Source organism: Solanum stenotomum, chromosome 11, assembly GCF_019186545.1.
Source record: "Solanum stenotomum isolate F172 chromosome 11, ASM1918654v1, whole genome shotgun sequence".
NCBI lineage: Eukaryota > Viridiplantae > Streptophyta > Magnoliopsida > Solanales > Solanaceae > Solanum > Solanum stenotomum.
Window position 1 is genome coordinate 4,831,100 of NC_064292.1, and position 19,804 is coordinate 4,850,903.

General features: G+C 32.1%; 2 protein-coding genes across 2 annotated transcripts; both read right to left on the reverse strand.

Annotated features, from left to right (window-relative positions):
• Positions 1–151: 151 nt before the first annotated feature.
• On the reverse strand, positions 152–4,654 carry LOC125843669 (auxin response factor 18-like). The gene is made up of 5 exons (XM_049522837.1): positions 4,310–4,654; positions 2,372–3,517; positions 753–1,639; positions 558–620; positions 152–407 (listed from the first exon to the last, which is right to left on the reverse strand). Exons 2-5 carry the CDS (start codon positions 3,437–3,439, stop codon positions 326–328), a joined length of 2,100 nt encoding a protein of 699 aa, XP_049378794.1. The 5' UTR covers positions 3,440–3,517; positions 4,310–4,654; the 3' UTR covers positions 152–325.
• A 9,811-nt stretch (positions 4,655–14,465) lies between these two features.
• On the reverse strand, positions 14,466–19,597 carry LOC125843698 (GATA transcription factor 11-like). Its single transcript, XM_049522878.1, has 3 exons — positions 19,453–19,597; positions 18,196–18,474; positions 14,466–15,460 (listed from the first exon to the last, which is right to left on the reverse strand). The coding sequence occupies exons 2-3, from the start codon at positions 18,466–18,468 to the stop codon at positions 14,717–14,719; spliced, it is 1,017 nt and encodes a 338-aa protein (XP_049378835.1). The 5' UTR covers positions 18,469–18,474; positions 19,453–19,597; the 3' UTR covers positions 14,466–14,716.
• Positions 19,598–19,804: the final 207 nt, after the last annotated feature.

Sequence of the window (19,804 nt, forward strand, 5' to 3'; positions counted from 1 at the left end):
GGGGGGGGGGGGGGAGCACGAGTAAATGACGAACATGTCCATGTCAAAAACATAAATGCACCAGCTCACATGTTCATGTCCTTTCAGATTAAAAACACCAACAAACACGACAGCACCACAGCCTTGGTGCTGTCTGTCGCAGTAGGAACTGTTAAAGAAAGCACATTGAATGTTTCCAACGTAAAGAGCAACTCAAAATATCCATACAGAAACAAACACAATGTTTCACTTACAGTGTCCTTAGCACTAGCAGTGAAGCAGTGGCTGCGAGAAAAAACAAACGAGAAAGGTACTTATAAACACAGGCTATCAAATGCCGATGATTCTATGCAAAGATGCTAAGAGGTCCTGCCTGGTTTGAAGAATCTAGACCACGTTCAGCAGTTGCGAGACCAGTTATCCATTTCCTGATATACAAGGTTGCAAGAAATCAAAAAGTGGCAAATACGGAACATTTACTTTGCAAATTATCATACTTTCCAGTTAAAGGACTTAGCTATCATTAGTATGATATGATACGAAGTCGCCTTTCAAGGGAGAGTATGATTAACAATTACCTTTTAATATTGCTGCTTGAGTTCATCAGAATTGTCAATCTTTTTGCACTCTTAACAAAGTCACTGCAAAACAAGTCCAAGAGAAAGGTTCATCAAATTTCAAATAAACAATGTGTGCTCACGCACATACGTATACACTACCTTTTTCACTGGAAAAATCATCAAAAGCAGAAGGTACTGGAAAAAACAAGGCACCTGAATGGTTCATCTCCGGTGTGTTTAACAGCACCTGTTGCATCATGATAGAGCACACGGGTAAGCATATCTGGTCTTTCTAGTCCAAACATGTTTGCAAGTCTTCTGTACAGTTCTTCATATGATCCCATAACTGACAGATCAAGTGTACGGCCAACATCCTCTGACTCGAGGAATACTTTGCAGTGACCAGTATCGAGTACACCAAGTTCAGCTGCATGATAACCTCGATTCCAGAAAAATGTCGCACTTGTTAGATTGTCTTGAATGCTGCCTTTCTGCTCAGGAGGATGTTTTTCGTTGATCAGTTGTACCCTGCCTAAGTCCTTCCCTGTTTGGACAACTTGCGGAGCAGTGACAGAACATCCGTTAGAGATTTGTTGCTCAGTCAGAATTGGCTGACCGAAGAGTAAGAACCGAGGTGTATTCACATTATCATTTTTCTCCAATGTCTTACTTGAAGTACCCATGGTAAGCAAACAAGAGATGTTATCATTTCTGTCATTTTGGTACTTATTGATGACATTAGGAAGTTGTGAGTTGGCTGCAACACGCTGGAAACTTGGTGGTAACAGTCCGGACGGTAAGTTGTTGCTAAGGTGAAGATCCAATAAAGGTACTCCAAATTGAGCATGCCTGGCTCCCTGTATGCCTGCAGTGATGTTGTCAGATAAACAACAGAAAGGACTGCTGGACCTGAGGGGGTTGCCTGAAAAAAATGGTAACTGAAATTGGCTGTCAAGAGAGAAATCTGGTGGTAGACGCAGCTTTTTTCTTGGCGGTGAGAAGGGCGAGGGGTGTATGACCGGCATATTTGAGACCAATTCGACAAGCCATGGGCTGACATGTTTAACGTTCTGCAATAAATCAGGTTCATCCCATGCCACCTGCAGTACATCATGGAGAAAAGTTTTACCACACTTAACTTAGACTAAACGATAAGCAAAGCCGCAACTGCATATTGCATTTTGAAATCTTGAGGACATCAATGTAGTTGTATGGCAATGTAATGAAAAAACAAAGGCAACAGCTATTTCATGTCATAGTTTGCCAATGAAATACCCGAGTCATTTTTTCTGAAGTTACCAATATATGATACAAGATGACGAGAACATCTCTTGGACAGATCCCTAAAACTTATAACCCTTATTCCCAAGAAAACAATGATGGACAGAGAAAGAAAGCAACCCCTTGAGAATTATAGAGAATCGAGAAATGTGATGCGGACAATTTATAGAATGACCTTGCAATAGAAGGGAATGTGTTATCTACACTTAATAAACATGAAAAAGGAAACAACAGATCTTCCTGGCATCAGGCTGATTACGAGTTATATGAGCTTAACCAGAACATGACATAAATCCTAAACATACTGAGAAAAGCCCTAAGAAAGTTGAACAGTGCCACTGCAGTGCAACAATGAAATCTCGCAACACCTTAGAAATACAGGAAGTAGGTTGAAATAATATTGGAGGACTATTAACTCGCTATAAGATATTCACTAATCAACTAAAGAGCCGATACAGAGAATATCAGAACAATGGCCAGGTAATTGACATTTTAATGGACAACAACACAAACTCTGGCCCCAAATAGGAAGCTGAAAATAGCTGCATTACCTGAAGAAGCCGCCATGGCGAATTGGGCCAGCGGATGGGATCAGCAAGCTGAATGGAGGATATAGTTCCCATGAACCAACTGATTCGAGAAGAATCCTCGGTTTCAAAAGCCATTTTGAACCTCATCCCTGAGCACCATTGAGTCCTCATTGCAGTATTCACTGAAGACGCCCTAACACAAAATTCTGGTGTGTTTGCACGGGGATAATAAACAACTTCAAAAGGCTGCCCACTAGCAGCAAGATATGCAGCTTCCACAACTGATTCAGGTCTCACCCTTACCTTTCCCCTTAAGCTCCCCGTAGGAGAACTCAAATTTCCATTCTTGCTCATCTCTTCCCTCAAAAACGCAGAAAATCCACCATAATTTCCTGCACCAGAGTTCCATCCAGAAGGGGCTTCAGGGCCACCAATACCACCTCGTTTTGCCCTACGAATTCCCACATAAAGTTCACCATTTTCTCCCCTCAAAAACACAATGGAATCTCCAGCAACAAGTTTCTTCTGATTCACAAAACTACTCCAACCAGTCGTTAACAAATGCCTCCTGGGAGTACCCCTATAAATGTGCCTAAACTTCCAAGTTTCACCATGAACATCTTTGGCTGTCACGGTCTGCACAGGTGGGTCAGCTGTGTAATCCAACCTAGGAAATATTGTCTCTGCACAGTATCTTGGCACAGAGAATCCACCCCCATTATTTGCATCCGATTGAGTCAATGTCTTGGCAAACGAATTGGGTTTTTCAGTTGTTCCTGACTCATTACTACCCAAAATGTCATCATCATCATCAAAGTCATTTCCCTTGTTCCCAACTGGGACAACCCTAATCTTAGCATAAACCTCGTCCGTTTCAGGGTCTGCTAAGAACTTCACAGCAGCTACCCTGCATAGAATCAGAGCAGGACTTCTTGGTAGTGCAGAGAAATCCACATTCATTAGAGTATGCTCAGCATGCCCTTGTGGAAAATAGTAGACTTTGGAGTTAACCGGAGGGATTTGCACCATTCCTCCTGCACAGGCGTGCCATAGCTGTGAATCTACACACTTCTCCAAAACCTCCTTCATTTCACTAATCCAACAGTTTTTCTCCTTCTCCTTATTTGAAAACAATTACAGAACAGCAATTCCGGAAAAGCTTAAAAGCTGTGTAACCACAAATAAAGCAAATTTCAGTAATAAATTCAAAGCAAAAAGATACAAAAATGAGAAAACACGTATAGAAACCAATAAATTTAGACAAGCTATTCAAGTAGAAGGTACAAAAAATTAGAAAATAACTACAGAAAGTCAAAAACCAGTAAAATTTCAACAACAATTTCACGCAGCAGAGTAAATCTATTTTGCTCACAAAATTGTTGACAGATTTTCCAAATATACACTATTTTTGAAGCATTGGACACGCACCCGTTGACATTTTTGAAGAGTCTACACAACAGTGGAGAAAACTACTCTCAACAAGTTCAATAAAAAGGTCCAGAAATGAGGAAAAAAAGCACAGAAACCAGAAATTTCAACCAAAAAATCCTAGTGAAAGGTCCAGAGAAAGAGAAAAATAAATACAGAAACAAATACTGAACTGAATAAACACACACATTTTACAGGCAAGAAATATGGATCTGATGAAATTACTAACGATTTTGAAACTGAAAATGAAAATTTCCAGTAATGAAAACAGAAATTAAAGCCTCAAAAATCGAAAAATAATTTATGACTCTACAGCGTCATCATCAATGCTCTCCTCTTCAATCAAATCCTAAAACCGAAAGCAGCAACTTCTGACTTCCATCTTTCTACTTTTATCAATCAATCAATAACGGTTGGAAAAAAAACTTCCGATTACAGGCTTTTGCAGCTTCAAAAACTCTTCACACATTTACAAAGAGAATACTGTGTATGTAAATATAAATGCATTAAAGAGAATGTCAATATCCGTACAGTTTCTACTCCGATCGAAGCTGCAACGAGACGATTCACGCAAAACAACACCGGAAACTTGGATCGTAGTAAGTAAATGACGAAAACAACATCCTCTACGAGATCAGTAAATGTAGTCGCCGGCCGGCCGGCGTTATTAGTTGACGGAATATACACTACTTACTTCTCACAATCCCGCAGTCAAATCTCACTCCGTTTTCACTCCTTTTACTCATCAATCACCGTTGCCGTCGCCGTCGTCGGTGCCGTTTTGCTTCGCGACAAAAGAAAAAAAATGTGAACTTCACTACTAGAAGACGTAGTACTTATTATGCTGCTAAGTATAGCAAGTTAAAATTTAAGATGAGACATGAGAAGAAACGACATGGTTTTCGGTATAACCAATTTTCGATATATAGGGGTAAAGTTATCTCCGTGTAATTTATAATTTATAGCTTATAAATATGAATCGTAAAATTTAGGGAAAATGATTTGAAAAATACTTTATTTTTTGCCGAAATTGTTGTTACGATACTAAATTTTATGAAGGATCTTTTACCCCTGAATTATTTAATAGTGTATTTTAAACATACGGTATTAAATAGTGTAGAGGTAATAGGTCTTCATGAAAGTTTGGTATCGTAATAATAAATTTGGCCAAAATTAGGATATTTTTCAGACCATTATCCCTAAAATTTACCTAAAATAATTGGATTACTAAGATGCAATTCTTTTTCGAACACGATATATATGTGTTGGAGTTGTTTAATTGGTGAAATAAGAAATAATAAGTTTCAAACTAGACATGAATTAGTTTGGGTTGATTGACTTGATTCTATAAATGCACGGGATGTTTTATACACGTAAGTCGTAATGCTAGTTATTTGATTAGTGAGCTAAAGAACAATAATTTCGAGACAAATATACTAGTTATTCCACATTTGATTTGATTATAGATATTACTTAATCAAATGTTTGGTAATGTGAAATGAAATAAATACGTATATTTTATGAGACTATTTTATCTTTTTTTTTATATATATATATTATCATCATTTAGTATAAATATCGAAATAAGTTAATCTCAAAATTAATTAATATCTCAAATTAAATATGAAAAAGGATATTTCAAAACTATTATTTCTATCGCACATATTAATAGTTGAATTAGATATTTCTATAAAATAACCTTGCTTATTTATCCTATAAGTTCAACTTAACAACCCCTTAATATGAGCACTAACTATTTTCACCGTCTTGATTTTATACGACATATTTTTCTTAAAATACTAAAAAAGAGATGCATTTTTCTTATTAAGCAGAGATGCATTTTTGTGTCTAGTTAAATTACGTTACGTAAATTTAAACGGAGAGAGTAATAATATTTATAGTTGATAAAATATCGTATAGAAAACGCGAGAAATAAGGGACACAGTCTTTTTACTGAAAGTGTGCTTCTCGTAAGAACAGTTAAACTGACTTTGGACAAAATTAACCCTGGTTAAAAAAAAGCAAGGACAGTAAAAGTAAATGACATAAAAATAACAGTTTTCACTTTGTCAGTATTTACTCAGTACAAATTGCATCATGTTAGTGATTAAAGATGATTGTAAGAAACAATAATATATATATATATATTACTTACAACGTCTTAATTTATTTGATTTTTTTTTAAAAAAATTGATATTTAAACAAGTCTTCTTTCTATCGTCGTAAAGCTTGAATTATAAATTATTGTAATAAATGGTACTTTTTACATGGTTTTAAATATATAAATTTTATTTCAAAAAATTAAAATATTTCATGTTCGAATTTACGTTATTTGACTCTCAAAATTTGAATAGTGTTACACAAATTGAGATAGAAAGACTAGAAAATATTATTTATTTGCAAGTTTTACGTCTCAACTAACGATTTCTATTTTCTACATAAACTATGAGTTTTGAGGTGTGGTTTAAGATTGTGATAATTCAAATAAAAGAAAAGAAATAACTGATAGTTAAATTATGAAATTCGTATAATAGCTTAGTTGTCTTTTGAATCATTAACTCTAATTATTATCTTGTTTTGAAAATGACCAACACATGATATATATCACACATGCTTAACTATTAAACATTGTAAGTATTAATTTAGAAGTGATTTTCTATGAATGGAAAAAAAAATGTCACATAAATTAATGATAAAGTATAGTTTCAAAGTCATTTTTATTTAAAATGATTAAATAAAAATTCAAACATTATGATTCAAAGTTAAGGTATTCATAATCCATTCAATTTGTCGAATTCAAATTTGATATCTATCAAAAAGGATTAGGATGAGTCGAGTTCAAATCTTTCGTAATCCATTCAATTTATTGGATTTCAAATATATTATCTCTCAAAAAGGCGTAAAATAATTCGGACTTCAAAGTGAGTATCGATAAATTGATAGCCTCGGGATTCGAGACGAGCGTGATACGCACGCTCTTAAAGGACGCGTGAGTAGTAGTAGTAGCATTAGCTTTTGTTCGTGGCAATATATATTGATAGGCTAAAACGTAATGCTGACATAAAAGTATTTGCCTTTTTATATGATCTGTCCTTTCAAATCCACAGTTCCAATTTAATTTTTCAAAACAAAAAAATAAATATTTTTTTCGTCTTATTTTATATGATATTCTTTAATTTGATAAGGTATTTAAAAAAAATGCAAAACTTTTGAAATTCATGATCTATAATAATCCTTAGATATTTATATGACTGAAAAATCATTTCATTAAGGATAAAAAGAATTATAAATTAAATTAATTCTAATTATAAAAAAGTGACTTTTTTTGGATAGACTAAAATGGAAAGAATGTCACATAAAATGTAACAAAGAAAGTAAGGATTTGCAATTGTGTTATCTTAAATTTGTCTCGTGAAAAGTTCAAATTAAAAAATTGTCAAATTAAAGAAGATACAATCTTTTTAAATAGAATAAAATCGAAAGTAAGACGAATAAATTAAAACAAAAAGAATAATATTTAAGGTAATTATATGACACTATTCAATCAAATAAGTGAAATATGAAGAGAGTGATATATACACATATTATATACTTATTTTTATAAATATGAAAAAATTATTTTCAATAGAATCTTGATAAATTTCAAAGGTCATAAACTTACAAAGGAAATAATGGACAAGTCATTTGAATGAAGACATGGAAAATAGAAAAAAGACATTGATTTCAGATTGCACATGAATACAAGTTACCCTACTTATTGCAAAATGACACAAAACTCTTTGTTTGAGTTCATTAATTTTGTTAGAAGTTAAAAAAGTTGTATTGGGACATATGCTTTTTTTCTAAAAAATAATAATAATATAATTTTATGAGTGAAAAATAAAAATTTGATTGAAAAATTGATTAAAAATAATTTTTAAACTTGAAAATTATCTTTTATTCTCATGAAAAATGATCAATTTAATGATATAACCAAATGTAGTCATACAATTTTAAAGGGCCAAACACATATACAACCCCTCTAACTTGTTCGTATTTTTCATTTTGACACTTTATCTTAGCTTTGTTCAATTTTAATCCTTAAACTCTATTTTTTATGTACCATTATAACACGAAATACTATTTTTATGATTTCTTTATTTTTATATATATTCTTCAATTGCAACTTCTTATTTTAAATCGACATGTGTTAGTTAATTTTAGCTAAAAAAATTAAAAATCAACAAAAAATAATTCTTTTTAAAAAATAATAATTTCTTTTTAAGAGTGTTATGTATTTTTGTGTGAAAAATAACCGACGAAATTGTGTTCGTTTTCTTTCTTTAAAATCACCGACAACCTAACAAAGTCAATCGAGTTTTAACATTGTTTAGTAGTGTTATTAGCAATGAACAAGAGTCTTTTTTTAGTAGTGTTATTAACAAAGTTAGTCAAGTCTTTTTGAAGATAGGTTTTTTATTCGTATTGATTTATATTAAAAATTAAAAGAGAGTATTTGCGTTAAATTTAGATAGACTAGATGATAAGAAAAAGTAAATAAGTAGTGTTATTTAAATTAATTGAATGTTTAAGAAAGAAAATCAAAAAACTTTTGTCAATATATTTTCATGCAAAAATATAAAGAAATCTCAAAAAATAATATTATTGTTTGAAATTTTTATGTTCGTTCGCGAATGTTTAATTTTTTTACGAAAATTAATAGGCACACGTCTATTTTTTAAAAATAAGAAATTGCAATTGAAGAACATAAATAAAAACAAATCATAAAAATTAGTATAAGTATTTAAATGGTACAGAAAAAATAGAGTTTAAGGGTTAAAATGGAACAAGACTAAGTTAGAGTGCCAAAATGAAAAATGAGGACAAATTTAAAGAGTTGTGTATGTGTTTGGCCATTTTAAAGGGATTTTATACATGTTACTCCTATTTTTGAAAGAGGAGAGTCTTGCTTTGAGTAATGGATCCTATGACATACAAATATATATTTAATCGAGTGAGTTTTAATACAGATAGTTAACATAGAGTTAAAAAACAGAATTTTTTAAAATAAAAAGCTACAATGAAGTACATTTATGATTTTGTAAAGTACAAAACTCTATTCTTTTCTCTTCTTTTAATGTAATGAATCATTTCCCTCTTATTTTTTAAATGCTTGTACAATAACAACTTTGATAATTGATATATTAAAAGGTGCAAAATGAACACATTTCTAAGAAAGGTGTATTTTTTGCTATCATAATAACTCACATATATGCAAGGGCAACTTATGATACAACAAAAGAAAATGACATCTCTTGGTTTAACGAAATTTAGTATTCAAAATTTATTGAATTGGTTAATTAAAAAATTGATCAACTGAAATTCTCGTCGCGTCAAGTTTATTTAAGTTTATCAGAAAACATGTTTCTGATAAAAAAAAAATCTATTCATTTTAGACTTTGAATTTCATACGCCTAGACAAGAATGAAATGATCTCATTTATAGATAAGACCATTAGAAATAGTTTCTATCAAAATCTATCAATTCTCAAGCTCGAACATAATACACCTACATGAGTTAGAATGAAAGAATCTCATTTTTCCCTTGCTGATAAGCTACAACTTTCCAGCTTGTTATTTTGTTTTTTTCACCCGATTTCAGTATTCATATCGAAACTCCACAAATTTGAACTTACATCGCATAAAGCCTCATTATATGAGAAACATTTCTTATCAGAAGTTATTTTCACACTCAAAGCTCAAACTCAAAACGTATGATTAAGAATTTAAACATCTGATAAATACATATATATTCATCTCGGTACAATTTTCGATGGTGACTTGTCAAAATATACAAAATGACAAGTGGTTGAGAGGGGAAGAAAGTAACATTGTAACAGACATACCACATCAAGCCAACAGCAAAAAGAACTTTAAGAAGCATTAAATGTGATCCCCTATTAACCCTTTTACATTTCACTAATTTTAACAAATTTTTTCTAAGTACTATACTATATTTCTCATATTTTTTTTTTTATTATATAAGTATATCTTGTCACAAACAAAACCAACTAAAGTACTATTCAATAATAAGGCCGAGCAATTGTTCTAGCCAATTCTTTTTAAGTGGTCCTTCTCCATAAATAAATGACCTTTTCATGGTGGAACATATATATGTCCTATAGTTTTATGACCTAACACCAACCATGTTATTAATTATTAGAGCCACATGCAAAAGTTCATATAAAAAAATATCTAGAAATGAAATTTCACGGTCGAATAAAAAAAAAAAAATTTCAGATCTTTTACGTGTTAAATGAAGATCTCTTATTAAATGTTTAGTGTAATTTAATTGATGAGATCTGAAGAGAGTAGAGTGTACATATATGAATCTTAATTCTTATCTCTATCTCATAAAGATAGAGATATTATTTTTGTTTTATATAACACTAATTTCTTCTAAGACTAAATTCATCTTTATAATTTATGAAAATGTATAATTTTATCATTCGTTTAGAAGTTTGGTTCATTCATGTCGTCTTAGTTATAATTCTAGCTCGAAATTACCCTTAATTACTATTCTTTTATTTTTAATTAGATATTTTTGTTTTGAGTCTCTGTGAATACGAAATCACCTTTATTAAGGTGTATTTTGCTCCTAATATGAAACTTCTTAAGGCGAATTCAAATATAGTTGAACTTCAATATAGGTACGAAAATATCAAATGAAAAATAAATAAATTATATTTAAACTCATATGTGAAATTGCATGTTCAAACGTTGATTCCATCTCACGATTTTATATTATAATATGGTATTACATGGCAAAACGCCTATTAAGTATAATGTACCATGGAGGATAGGATAATGAACGGTTTTCTTGTTGAGTATTTGATTTGATGTTCCTTATCTTGTTAATTAGTGTCATCAATTGTTTTATTAGCCTCGATAGTGATTATATAATACTCCCACCGTTCAATAACAGTTGTTCACTATACTAAAAATAATTGTTCAATCATATGTATTCTATTTAGAAATCAAGAGATAATTTATCTTTTGGGTCTATTTTATTCTTGCTATTAAATAAGTATTATTTATCATCTAACATATTTTTCAAAACATTAAATTTAATTAAATCAAATAATAATATAATAATATCACTCATATTATTTACTAAGTATTTCTTAAGGAGGGTACCAAATCAATAATAAATAATTATTATTAGATAGAAAAAGTAATACATAAATTTAAATTAATCGTACTTTTGCATATAGTATTGAATAGTAAAAGACAAAAAGAAGAGAAAAAGGATAAAGCTAACTGGCAGTTTATAGAAAGTAAAGGATAAAGCTCAGCAGCAATGTAACAGCATCAATGCCATCTTGTGACAAAGTGTTCGATATTTAATTTGGAGCTCGATTAATTTAGATTTATTATCTAAAAAAATAATTTTAAAAAGTATAGTACTTAAACTTAAGATTTGTAAATAAGAATGAAGAAGTAATTACTATTACGTATTTGTACCGCAACCTTTGATGATCCTCATTACATTAGCCAATGTGCTCTTACCCCTTATTTTCATTGATAATTTTTTATTTATTTTTGGTACATAAGTTGAAGATTGTTTCTTATTTTTTTTTACGATAATATGACGTGTAAAACTTAAAATTGTAAAAAAGAAGAAGAAGAGGATGTTTATCTAAACGAATTAATAAGAAAAGTAAGGTAAACGAATTGAAATAAAAGAAATAACGAAAGAATTCTCCATTTCATAAAAATAGATTATTACTTCCTCCATTCTCAAAATAATGTGTCATCTTGATTTTTCAAGATAAAAATTAATATATTTTTTCAATTATACTCTTATAACCATCTTCTTACATCAAAGGATGGGATATGGGTTGCTTCCCTCTTAATCAGAGGTTTCGAGTTCAAACTTTGAATATGAAAATATTTTTTATTAGGAACGCTTCCCCCCATATGAAACTCTACACACGCAAATGCGAAATAGTTAGAAAAATCTTCTTAACAATATTAAATAGAAATAGTATAGTAAACTACATATTATATTTTATTAATTTCTTAATGAATTTAATTTTTATTAAAATGACATTTATTTTAAAACGAAAAAAATATAGTCTAAAATTTAAATTTAGATGTTTTAACTTTTTATTTTCTTGAAACAAAAGATGTGAGTTATTAGAGTATGGACCAGGTGGATTATTGGACTAGGCCCATTGCAGAGGACTCAAAATGGTGCCAATAATTTTGTAGACTTTTCTGTGAAAAAGATCACATGGCATTTACAGAGCAAATAGTAGTAGTAATAAACAAAAGGGGACCAAACAACATTTAATAAATGCACAACTAGCCAAAGGTGTACCAATGACATTCTTGTTTCGCTGTTCGAATCAGCTTCCGCACACCTAAACTAATTTTATGAGGAGTGTGCTGTCTTTTTTCAAATGTTGAGTAGTTTTGATTACTAAGACTTTTTGACAAATGATAAAAATCGTTTCATATCCTACGTGTTAGGTTTGGTGGTAATATGACGCCTTGTACTTGTTTCTCCTTTATATTAGTAGTTTTCTGTTTGAGATTTATGTTGTTGTCGATTTGTTTCTTTTATCATATGTTATATTATGCTTCCTTTGGTACTTGTTATATCTCTTTTCTTATGTATGTTCTTTGATATACATCATCTGAATTGGGAGTAAACAATCTCTTATCTCTATGAGATAGTGATATAATTTGCATACATTTCACTTTCAACAAATTCACAATGTGAAACTATACTGAATATTGTTATTTGTAAAATCATTTAATATTTTGGCCTTCTTTGAAAATTATACATGATATCTTATTATTCTATTATGAATCCCCTTCATTGATCATTGAAGACACCATGCACATTATTAATGATTTATTTAGTCATTACAACATGGCTTAGTAGGTAATGGACATAGCATGTGTCAAGTGTATTCAAATAATCTTTATCAATTATTCAGATTATAAATACTTGTATAAAAGAATTCATCAACACGTTTGAATAATATATCAAATCAACAAGTACATATTATTATTACTAAATCATGATCATCTATAATATATGTATTATTACATCAAATTATCATTTAACATAAAAACTTGGTTTGGTGGTCCAAAACTCCAAATAATTGTATATAAGAGTAAGAAAAAATAATTACAAGGATCCTAAGATTTAGGTCTTTTGCATTATTTTGGATTGGTCCCGGTCTTTAATTTGTGCCCCTCATAATAAATACCTAATTCTTTCCTGGGACATAAGTTTATATTTTAGTATTATAATATTTTAGAAATTATGTCTGAACATGACTCAGCTTCTACAAAATTTACGTCCAATTAGAACTTACTAGTTAAAGAGAAAAAATTAAAGAATTGACTCATTTGAACGATAAAACGCGCGATTTTATGTTGGGACTTTTTATTGTTTTTTCACACTTCCCTAGCAGACCTCCAAGGAGGAAAAGCCCATTAAAGGGTTCTTATTGGGCTGAAATTCCTTCACTTTGATGGGCCTTATGGTTTGTGGGTGTGGCCCTTTCCTTTGGCCCACTAATATTTGGCCTAAAGGAAGAGAACCCCTCCAAAAATTAGTAAAATTTTCGCGGGGCATCCTATTTGGTCGTCTCCATTTCTTCTTATTCTATCCATTGATCCCGAGTTTGAATATGTTTTGTTTCTCTTTACATGAAACATTAAGTTCACGATGGTTGAAAAGCTTGAAAATAAATAAACGTTGTCGAAAAAACTTGAAAACACAATGGCAAACCACTATTATTGGAAAATAAGTTTGTTAGATTATTGTGTTGGCAAATTGATTATTAAAATTTGTTATGTATGACTTATGGAAGTAATATTTCAAATTTAACCTTATTTAAGGTAGATTTAGGTCTTAAATAATAGTTCGAAGCCTAGATGACCACAATTACATGAAGCAAAAAATTCAAAATAGGCCATAGATTTTCTAAAATTAATAGGACAGACTTTGTTATGCCTCAAACTTAGTGTCTCCATCTAAAATTATTGCTTTGTTATGACTTATGATATTTTTTGGTGTTTTAGGGTCACAAAATAAAAATTCTATATTTTCATTTGAGTTCTCGATGTGTGGTAGTCCATAGAGTTTCTCAATTCGCAGTGAATATTGGAAGTAAAGTAAATATACTAGCATAACTAAAATATAATCTCATCCAAATTTGTATCGCCAGTATAATAAAGAATTTTCTCCATATCTTTTTAATGTCAAACTACAACAAGCTTATATTAAGCGAAATAAACAATGAGAACTTGCTTGGGATTAAAGCACCATTATTTTCTTTGGGATAGGTATGTCCACATAAATAAAGGATTAGTAAGAGGCTTAGTAAAACTTTCACTTTGCAACGTTTGAATATAAATTGAAGTAGCTACTAGTAAACCAGATTGCTCCTCCCTTAACTAGAAATCTCGATTTTGAACCCTAGTTGCCAAAAAACCCTTGATGGTAGTTCTACCTCTGAATGGCCCCTATCAAACACGATTCTAAAATTACTCAGATTCCAATGCGAGTATCAGACACGAAACGAGAAACTAAAAAGATAATGACCAAGAATTGGATGAATCCAAAAGCTACAACTCCATTGACATCAAGACTCATAAAAATATATTGAAGGACACCTTCAAGGGACTAAAAATGAAACCTAACCATCTTACTATATCTAGTTCAGTTTTTACATCAGATGAACTTTGCTTTTCATGACTCAAAGCTTTTCCTTCTAAACCTCCAATCAAATATCTAGTCTAGACACCCTAAAGATTCAACATTTTGTACATTCGAAAGCAGGAGTAGCAACCATACCACCAGAACCACCTTGTGCCCTCCGTCGAAAATTTAACAATAAACTAGATTAAGATCCTAACTAAAAGTATAATCATCTCTTCAGTATACATCAAACAAATAACTACTCATAGGAACAAACTCTGGCGCGGGTGACATCGCAGGGTCAGCAAGAATAGTTGGTTCTGGCAAAGCTTCACTCTTTCTTCCCATGATTACCTTAGGAGGTTCCTCAACTTCACCTGTTCCATACAGAGTCTTTTTCCTCATCTCTACGACTTTCCTGTGAGAGTTTGAGTGCACGGATGGAACAAATGTAGGACTAGCAGCTGGTCGATACTCTGGAAATAGACGCCCTGAACGATAACGAACTCCACAAGCATTGCATAGTGTCTTAGGCCCCAGTGGTCCTTCTCTCCACTGAGGTGTCTTTGTGACTTCACAATGTGTGCATTTTTTGAAAAAACTAGACTGTTGTGTGGAGGTTATCTTCTTCTTGTAAACGTCTGATAATGGTAGCGCTGCATCATTGATCTGTTGAACATAGTTTTTCATGGGCTCCTTGGCACCAGATAGCAGTGACAATCTTCTCCTCTTCTCTTTCATCTTTCTGGCATCAGAAATCTTCTTGGAGGATGCAACTCTTGTAGAAGATATCGGAGCCATCAAAATCCATGGATTAACAGCTGAAGGTCGTGCACGCTTGGAGCGAGGACGTACGGGAATGACAATGTCATGTTTGATGGGTATACTCTTTCCACCAGAGCAGGAATTGCTGCCTTCAAGAACTGAAACTGGACTCTGTGTCTGGAATGTACCAGTCCCTTGGACCTCGGTAAATTTGATCTGATAGAATAGCACTAAATTAGGAATTCATGTGATATAAGTGAAGAACAGTTTCTGCACTCAATCATTCTTTAAGAGTTACAACAACAACAACATACCCCTATCCCAGATTAGTCCCACAAACTAGGGTCTGAGGAGGGTAGAGTGTACGTAGAACTTACCCCCAACTCAGAGGTAGAGAGGCTGTTTCCAATAGGCCTTCGGCCTCAAGGAAAAACTATTCAAAGCAGTCCAGTAAAAGAAGTAACGGAAGCACAAGAAACAATATATAGTAACAAAACAGAAACTACAACAAGATAATACGATCAATGAGGTACAAGGAGCAACAAATAGTACTCGGATTAAATAGTGAGTTAAGAAAAAGTTCATAACCCTTTTGTTTCATGAATTCTTTTATTAGGTGGATTTTTTCCTGCGAATTGTTTTGTAGTACTTTTCAACACAATGGATCAGTGTTTTTCTACTTCACAGAAGCAAGACTGCTGTGCTTTAAGAATAATCCTCTTTTCTTAATTTTATGGTCAGCGACTTGAGTGCCTTCACAAAGGTTCAATGTCCTATTATATGAAACATTCAATTTACTCTTTCATTGAAAGATCAAAATTTTCTATGACAGATAGGCGATGAAGAAAATGGAATTTCCAGAGAGATGCAAGAACTTCATCTTAACTGACTCGGTTCATCCCAATCTTTCCAGAAACTTAACAACAACAACAATATACCTAACATAATTACACAAGTGGGATCTAAGGAGGGTAGCGTGTACACATATCTAAACCCTACTTCCTGGAGGTAGAGAGGCTGTTTCCGAATAACCCTCGGCTCAGATACAGCATATCAAAGTAGTTATAAAAAGGAAATACGGGAGTGAACAGGTCAATGCAGAAAGCAGTACAGGGCATCTAAAAAAAACAGTAACACCAAAATAATGCGGGAATTAAAACACGAAGGACAACAAACGGCAACAGATATAAAAGCAAACAACTACATATATAAAGCCAATACTACAACATACACGATGCTTCCAGACTCCCACCAAGCCTAATGCCTCCGAAAAATGAGACAAAACTCAACTACCTATTAGTCTTAAGGTTCATTAATCTTTAAGAACTATTAAAAATGAATAGAGAGTTCTTTAATGAGTCAACCCCTATGGCAGAGACTGTGACTTAACATCACTAGTTGCAAGCAATCATAGTAACTTATATAAGCCCCATTAGACAAACTCCATACTTTAAGCAAGCAAATACTCACAAGGTGAACTCTTATACCTGGCCAATCCCTACAGTACATCATAGCACTACACGTCCAGCATATACTATAGCACATGAAGAACGATTGTGATTAGAGCAAGCTATTTCCAGCAACGAACTTTCATATAGCAGAACAGATGAAAAAGGAACAGCTACTGCAACCCAATCTTCTACATTGGAACAATTACACTTTTTTGATAAGTAACACCATATCGTTTTTCTTTTATGACGCCAATTTAAGTAAAAGTTAAATATATATTTCATCCTTCCTTTTCAATCCCGTAACATTATGCATGCTGGTACAATATTTGATTTATCTTTCAGGCAGAACTCCATGTAACAGGTCCTGGCCTTAACTTGTGAAGCTTATACAAATGAGAAACTTGGAGGAATAGAAAAACACAAACAAAGAACATGTGTAACAAGGAAACAAATACAAATTCTTTTTTCTGCGTGGCTGTTTGGGGAGTGCAAAGGACTACATTAGCAGAAAAAAGACAAAGGGACAGATTAGAAAGAAAAAGAAAAGCAATGCCAACACAATCACCTTAAGACAGTTACATTGTTTTATAAGGAATCAAGCATGGTCACACAATACCACTACATAGGCTGTTTTTTATTTCTCAAAACTTGGATTTGCAAACAAGAATGTCATTGCTTTCATATGTGAATGCATAACTGAAAGGAACACGAAGATAAAGGGTATCTCCAAGTAAAGCCAAATTCACTCCATGTTATCGCTTTCATATGTGAATTCATTATTGAAAAATGTAGAGGTATGGAAGGAACATGAAGATAAAGGGTATGTGCCAGTAAAGCCAATATTCACTCCATGCCATTGCTTTCACATGTGAAGTCATAATTGAAAGCCAAAGAGGCATGGGAGGAACATGAAGATACATGACATGTGCAAGTAAAGCCAAATTCACTCTTCAGGAGGCAGGGAGCATTAACAAAAAAAGCACAAATTTCAAGTTTTGACACCGACCCTGGTTTATAGACTTCCAAGTCAAAAACAAAGATCACACCAGACCCTAGTGTTATAAAAAGCAAAAAGTGCAAACAAACTCTAATGTCCGTCGGGGCTTTAAGCGCAAACAGCAAATAAAGTGTGGGCTTTAATCAGAAAAGGCACAAATGGAGAAAACATACAAACACATGGACAAAGAAATTGATTTTTTTAAACCAATAAAGAGAAATTTCAATTGTTTTATGTGTCAAAACGTGCTTAAGCCCTTAAGCGAGGCGAAACGCAACACTCAACATGTTTTGAGCCTCACTTTCGAGCTTAAACAATAACACTTGTTCACCCTTCTTATCAGCAACACAATAAAGAACTAAAAATCAACTTCTAAAACCCCGAAACCATAAGTTTACACCAACTCCCACATTTCTTTAAACACAAAAGACATCAAAAACACACATCGCTACACAAACCATTCATACATTAACAAGCTATACAAGAAAACTTATAACACTTACCGGAGGATGTGGATGTGATTTTGCCACCGCATTCACCCGACGATTGCCAATGTTGCCTTGAGGCATAGGCGGAAAATCCATTAGAGCATCGGTCGGGATTGGTCCAAAACCCTTCGACTCACTAACATCCCACTCAACACCACCTAGCCCATCTTCCTCCAAACTTTCCATGGGCATATCCAAGAAATTGAGTATGTCATCAAAGTCATCATCAACAATAGGACCAGTAGGAACTCCATCCATATAACCACCACCATGTTCAACCATAGTCATCTTCTTCTGAGATATAAAAAAGATTGTAACTTTGTAACACCAAAAAGTTATAACAAGATATTAACCACTAAAAAACATTCAAAAATAATAATTTATACATGTAACACACCATATAGATTATATTATTTTCCAATATTATCTGTCACTAATTTAAGCAATTTTTTTTTACTAAGGTTTAAAAAAGAATAGCAGTAACGCCTATCTATAATGTTGGGATTTTTATTTACCTATTCAAAATTACACGTTTTTTTAAACTTAATAGCTAAGAAAGAAATTTAATAGACATATTAGGTTAAATGTACTTAACATTACACCAAAATAAAAGATTCTAATTAAAATCCAAATATGAAGTGAATCTTAATCTAATTATGCTAAATAACTTACCATTAATTAATTAAGAAAAATAAAAACACCACATTACATTAATTATTTTTAAAAAATATCAAAATAATTGCAAATATATGGAAAACCCCTAATTAATTAAATCAAGGATTGCTGCATAAAAGGGAAATCTTTTCACCAAAATAGTAGTAATTCTTAACAAAATTAGGGGAAAAACACCAATAATTTAAATTATTTTTTTTTACTCCTAATTAAAAACGACGACGTTTTATCAGTCACTTTCCTAAAAGTGTATCATCAAGCATCAACCTCACCATTTCAGAAAAAAAAAACTTTTGCCCTAGAAAACATGTCGGCTAAACATAAATAGACAAAATTAATCCCAAATAAACAAAAAAATTCAAGAACTATACATTTTCAGTGACCCAAAAGCCCAAATTAGCCATTTTCACTCAAAAAATAGCTTAAAAATTCAATTTTTTTGTACCCATTTTTCTTGAAGAAGCTGAAATGACATGGGTTTGGGGTGGGGTTACTCAAAAAGATGAATTTTTTGGTAAAATGGTGAAATTGGTATGAGGAAAAAGTACTAAATTTTAATTATTTTTTATTTTTGCATGTAGAGAAGAAAGGTGTACTTACATTTGGAACCAAAAAAAGCCCTTAAACCCTTGAAAATGCCATTGAAGTTAAAGCAGAGGTTTTTGTAGAGAAGAGAGGAATAATAAGATAGGGTAAGAAAGTGAGGATATAGATAGAGGAAAAACAAACAAATAGATTTTTATTTTATTTTATTAAAAATGGGGGAAAATAAAAAATAATATTCTTTTTTGAAATTTGAATGGTGTTTATTTGGAGTTTTGGAATTTCAATATTTGAGAATTTAGGTTTTTGTGCAACAAAAAAGAAAATATAATAGTGTAAGGGTGTGTTTGGTATGGATTATGAAAGAGTTTTTTCATGTTTGGTTAGTCGGTCGTTGGTCAAAATATTT